Source organism: Atta colombica, unplaced genomic scaffold (genome assembly GCF_001594045.1).
Source record: "Atta colombica isolate Treedump-2 unplaced genomic scaffold, Acol1.0 scaffold150, whole genome shotgun sequence".
Taxonomy (NCBI): domain Eukaryota; kingdom Metazoa; phylum Arthropoda; class Insecta; order Hymenoptera; family Formicidae; genus Atta; species Atta colombica.
In genome coordinates, this window is record NW_017259240.1 from 588,035 (window position 1) to 594,204 (window position 6,170).

At 32.3% G+C, this 6,170-nt stretch overlaps 1 protein-coding gene across 1 annotated transcript; it reads left to right on the forward strand.

The window, feature by feature from the left end:
* Nucleotides 1–826: 826 nt before the first annotated feature.
* LOC108685308 lies at nucleotides 827–5,828 on the forward strand. Its single transcript, XM_018190033.1, has 6 exons — nucleotides 827–1,417; nucleotides 2,738–3,042; nucleotides 3,627–3,929; nucleotides 4,724–4,916; nucleotides 5,020–5,376; nucleotides 5,640–5,828. The coding sequence occupies exons 1-6, from the start codon at nucleotides 1,058–1,060 to the stop codon at nucleotides 5,826–5,828; spliced, it is 1,707 nt and encodes a 568-aa protein (XP_018045522.1). The 5' UTR covers nucleotides 827–1,057.
* The last annotated feature ends 342 nt before the right edge of the window (nucleotides 5,829–6,170 follow it).

Below are 6,170 nucleotides of genomic sequence, written 5' to 3' on the forward strand. Positions count from 1 at the left end.
TTGTCAGTCATTTCAAGATCATCTTAAGTCACAGTCTTCTTAATTCGTGATATCTCAAAACAGAACTTAAGACGATCTTGAATATAAGAACTGACTATAAATACTGGCTTATATATCGATGATATATATATATATATCTTTGCTAAGCTAAGGAAAAAAACGCCAAACATGATTTCACTCTGTAGAAAATGAGAGATATATATTATTCATTTTGTTTCAGTATACCAAAATGTTCTATTTCTAATTACAAAAGATCTATAAACATCGTACAAAATAGTTTTGTATTAATTAAATTAGTTCATTTAGTAAATTCAACAAATTAATATTGTCGTAATAACTAACAATTTAATTGATCATATATCAACAAATAGTTTTTGTGTTAGTAATAAAACTTTGATTTTGGATATGAAACATTTCTCTCAGTATAGGTTGTAGTACGATTAGTGTCAAAGGTAAATGTTAAGAAGAACTCAAATTTTGATAAAAAATACACAGATGTATTTTCGCGTAAAAATAAAGATTTGACAAGAAAGAAGTGTCGCTCTGCTCCGCAAACCGAGATATTAATCCTTAAAGTCGACTATTAGAAATTTGTCAAAACAATCGTTTACTAATGCTTTAAAAACATAAATTCTCTGCTAAAGTGTGGTAAACTACATTTGGTTTTCATGGTTTTAGGACATATATAAATTTGCAATAAATAAATTTAGTGCGGAAAATAATTGAATAGATTTAAATTTAAATGCCTAAACATGAATGTAAGATACAATCTTTAAATTGGGTAGCCTTCAGTAAAAGAGAACAAATTCTTTATATATAGAATGGAAATGTTGATGTACTAGAGAGCAAAGAATTTGCAGCAACGCGTTGGTTTTTTTCGAAAGGATGGTCTTTCGAAAGGTGGATCTTGACATATCATGAAATCGATGAAGTTCGTCTGTCATCAAATCAAATCATGAAGATACAAATGAACATGTAAAGCATATTTGCATAGAACTTATACGGATATATACACACGCACAATAATTCTCTTGTTGAAAATCATTCAATTTCCGCAATGACGTCCATGCTATCCGGGGAAGAAAGCAATTCGGTGAGGATGAAACAAAAGTTAATGAGGAACGCGCCTGCCAAGGAGGAGACAAGGTCATTCCTGAATTTTTCGCGGGAGAACTTGAGCATCTCGCACTCCGACCTCGAACAAGGGTTCAACCGATCACGGCTCATAAGACCTAGCAGAAACACGATCCTAAGTGTGGCTGCCCTTATAGTCGCTGTTCTCTGCCTCGGCCTTCAAAGTTGGAAGCTGTTGTCGAACACTCACGAAATTGAACAGCTGAGAAAAGACGTGGATATTTTGAAGCATCGATTTCTTGAGCAGGATCTTATGGACGAACTAAAGGCCTTCGAGGAACAGGTAGGTCTCTACAGTAAGAAAACAAATTGATTGCTGAATTTTTCCTTTGTATAGTTATTCAAAAAAAGAAAAGATAAATTGCATTTTTTTAAATCCTGTTTGCTTATTAGTAAAATTTTTTTGATAATCAATGCAATTCGTGCACAAGAAAAGCAAGTGACAATAAATTCTCCATATTATGTGAATCCTCATATATTTTTTATTGATGGAAATCTATTTAAGAGCATTAATTTGACATAATATTGAGTATTATAGAAATTTATCCCTTTCTTAATTATCTATGAAGCTATAACATGAAGAAGTTAGAGGAAATCAAACAAGATTGTGATTATTAATCCAAGTAAAATGCGTTCATACTTAATTAGCACTGGAATAAGGCTCTATCTGTGTTTATTTAAATTTATGATTCCCATTAGGATAATCTACATGTCTTTGAAATCATGAATAGTATTTTTTCAATATCAAAATGTATTTTTTTAAAAGAAAATTTTTTCTATTGGGTTGTCCGGAAAGTTCGTGTCGACTAACCTATATAATTTAATAAATGTATACTAAAATTTAAATTTTCTGCGTTTCAATTTTCCTTCAACATCGGCACGAACTTTCCGGACAATCCAATATTAAAGCAATTTCTTCTTTTAAAAACACACAAGAAATCTTGTTCGCATTCAAGAAAAATACCTTTTATGCTTTGGGAAATAAAATTGTGCTAAATTTCGACGCATCTTTACATAAAAACAAACAAATCTGACAGTAAAAGCTATATTAATCGAACATTTGATTAAAATTATTCTCTTTAACATTTGATAGCTATATTACCACTTCTTTTTCAGCATACGCATCACTGCGCATCCAATCAAATTTACTATAAATACTCAATTCATTACTATAAACTCAATTCAATTTATTGTGTCAATTATTAGATTAGAAGTTTTAATCAAATATCAAAATATAATTAAACTATTAAAGATACAAAAAAATTGTTGTTAAAGTTGTTTCAGTAAAAAAAAATTCTATACTGGAACAAAATTTCTATACCGGAATTCCCCATTACACAAAGCGCTGTTCATGTCGCTTTTCGAGGCAGCAATTACTTTAATTGTCATCAAAAAGGAAATCATACCACAATTGCTATTACTGATGCATTTCCACGTATTAAACGTCCGTCACTAATTGATAATACCAATTTAACGTGATCATATACCATAGTTGCGTTGCTCAATGGAAGATTTTTGTTACACATACAGAATATTTACATATACAGAACAAGCCGCGTAGTTCTATGAAACATTTTACATACGAATGTATAACGCATTGCAGCTGTATGCTGAAGAATCTACCGAAGATAATGATCCAGGCGAGGCAGACATTGATAACGCTGATTACGATTCTAATTATGATGATGATGGTTCGGCATCGCACGACTATTCCGGCGACTACCATACTCCATTGACTTATGGCGCCAGACCGTCAGATTTTCTTGATATTACATCTACGTCGATACCAATACCTACGTCCCCGGATCCCGGTGCCAATGAGGACATGGTTGAATTGCTGACAGCCTTGCACAAGGTGGAAGCGAAGCATGGACAGGACTTCGAGAGGGACATACGAGAGAATCATAAGTAAGGCGCTAGCAATACATTATATATTATTTTTTTAGAAAATGATATTTTGTAATAAGATAAGTTGAGCACATTTTTGTAAATTCTTAATCTAAGAATTCGCGATTTCTTAGAAGAAAGAAGCTAGAATGACCACATTATTATCACTTACTGTCGTAGTGATGATCGCCTGATTTTTAATAACTTTCTGCTTAATATAAAATTTTGAACCATATAAATGGTTAGATAACAATGTAAAATAAAAAGTGTACAAATCAATCCTGCGATATCAATTGTCAAATTAACAATGAAGAAATAGAAAGGGTTCGAGAGAATAAGCGTTGTTCAAAGTGCGCTAATTGCAGTGAAGTAAAAAAAAAGTGAATTTTTAATCATTATTTTTATACAATTGATAAATTCAATAAAACAAATGTACATTCTGTTCACACATACTATTTTTTATTTTAATTATGAAATAATTTTCTCAATAATCATTTTTTTTATTAACAAAAAAATTTATGGCACGATTATGTACTATATATAAAAACTCAGTGAACAGACAACGTTAATTACATACTTTGAATTGTATTTTTTATTATATGTAGAACTATCGAACGAGAACGTCTTAAAGGGGGACACAAAGGGCAATTGAATCATGAGAAAAAGACGAAAGACGTAAATAGCACCAGACACAAACCTGATGTCCTCACTAGAGGAGCTACAAATTTAGAATACATCAAAGAGGATATTAAATCAAAGCGATCGGTGAATGACGGCTCGAGTGATGATTTTGTGAGAGATGAAACAAATGGCAAACGACATAATACTAGGAGGATTGTATCCAGAGCGCGTTCTTATGCAAACGGTGAGAACAACACAAATGACAATTCTGGGACAAATTCAACATTGTAAGTATTTGTACAGCGTAGTTTATAAATTGAAACGAAAATCATATAAAGTAAAGAACATATCAGAAAAATATTTTCGCACATTTATTATACAAAATAGAAAAGAATCAAGACATTACTTTGTTCTCATTTTCAATCTTCTTATCGCTGTTGAATATTCTTTGTTTTATCTTTAATTGATAGATCAATCTAATTAGTATATCATAGTTATTAGTGGCTTGAATTTCTGGAATATCCATTCTTTCAACTGCAATTTCGATTTTTGGAAACAAAAATATAGCCAGAGAGATAAATCAAATGCTTGGACCGCAATACGTGAACTTGGTAAATTGTGAGTTATCTCACTCCAGTTGATTTTTATGAGTGAGGAAATTTTAATAAAAATGATACATAGATAAAATTCAAAATTTCTTTAACAAATATTTTATTTTAACCTTAATAAGCTCATATTACGACTAAAATTTTCCTTGAAATGTCTATTACATTCTGAAGTCTAAGTTTTAAAACAAAAATCATAAAATGAATGATACATCAGAAAAATATTTTAAACACTTCTGTTCAAAATAGAATTCTTTAGAATCAATATCATTCTGCTCTTCTTTTTAATCCTTGCATCACCGTTGACCTTTAATAAGTTGAATTCTTAGAAATAACGATCGTTAAGATTACATTAAATTAGACCAATTGAACGTTGAGGAAGTAGAACGAGATAAAATGTAACACGAGATAAATAAATTTGATATTTTCGATCTAATTTATTTATTCCATGTTAAATCAACTGTTTTCTGAGACAGACATCCCCCAAAGAAATATCACGTCAATGCGCTGGAGACGATTCCTTCGGCCCACCATGATCACTTAAGCGAGGGAATTACTCAACCTGACAGATATGAAAGTGAAAACACGGAAACTGTAAGCGACAGAAGGATCAGCTGGCGAAATCGCGATACCTCAAGAAATAAAACTGAGATTCGACAAGCCGTTCAGGTGGGTAATAATTGTTAGGGGGTTACGCCGCGTAGATAAAGTCGGTGCACTAAATTCCTCACAATAGTCGAGTGAACAACACATAGCGTTGTAATTGAATTAGAATCATGAAGTGGCTGCAAGGGAAAATCATCGGACATTGACTCGAAGACATTTGCGTGCACCACGGCAGGTTTACGCCATCCACTATGGGGCGGACAGCACCCTCTTCTCAACGCAGGACGAGCACACCGGTAACGGCAGGGTACGACACTACGACGGCGTTTTCAGAGCATGGAAGCCGAGTGAGTGGGTTGCCGATCTTGGCATGAGCAGGCACTTCACACTTGCTGGCGATGGCAAACTTAGCGTTCATGAATCAGGCTTGTATCTCGTGTACGCGCAGATCCACTATCTAGACAGACACGACGAGAATGGCTTTCGCATACTGGTGAATGGCAGATCTATATTGCAGTGCATGGTAAGGACTGGAAAACACTAAGGAATTTTAATAAATAATGATTGTCAAAAAGGCTCTATATAATGAATATATAAATTCAAATATATAAAAATCGTGGACTACTAAAGAATCAAAAGAGGTTGATTTTCGCTAATTATTATTCTCAATAAATATGATTAAAATATATAAGCAAACGTTTCAACTTTATGGATCCAAATGTGTGTTATAATCATTTGAAATATAAAAATTGTATGAAAATACAAAATAACATATATAATTTTCAGGTGTATAGCCCAGGTATGGATCACAAAAGCCGCTCGTGTTTCTCAGCCCAAGTGATTGTTCTTCAAGCAGGCGATCACCTAGTCTTGAAGGATATTGGAGCAGCGAGATTCACTCTTTTCCATCATGATAAAAGTTTCTTTGGTTTAGTGAAAGTTGGTGAATCGAGACAGCAACAAAGACATCCATAGACACAACAGTAATTTTAAACGCTGTAGAATTATCAGCGCTAAAAAGTGATATGCGATTTATAGTCATCGACTTTCCCTATTTTTAAAAGTTAGCTGTAAATTCGCATAATTTGTATCTAATGTAACATGTCTAATACACTTTTAATTTGTGTATGCGAGTCATACTATTTCTTAGTAATTTAGTTTTGTAAACTGCATGATCTTTACCGTAGGATTTTATATATTTTATTATATTAATTATATTATATTTTATTATATTAGTTATAGCACTTTGTGCTATATATTATTTCTGTTTACACAAAAAATCGCTATGAATATTTTAATTTTATTCTTTTATAAAAT

Excerpts from the sequence above, each read along its gene's own strand:
- LOC108685308 (XM_018190033.1), top strand. The coding sequence starts at position 1,058 with ATGACGTCCATGCTATCCGGGGAAGAAAGCAATTCGGTGAGGATGAAA. Across the intron at positions 3,930-4,723 it reads TCTGGGACAAATTCAACATT|ACATCCCCCAAAGAAATATC; the intron begins GTAAGTATTTGT and ends TTTCTGAGACAG. Across the intron at positions 4,917-5,019 it reads AGATTCGACAAGCCGTTCAG|AATCATGAAGTGGCTGCAAG; the intron begins GTGGGTAATAAT and ends TAATTGAATTAG.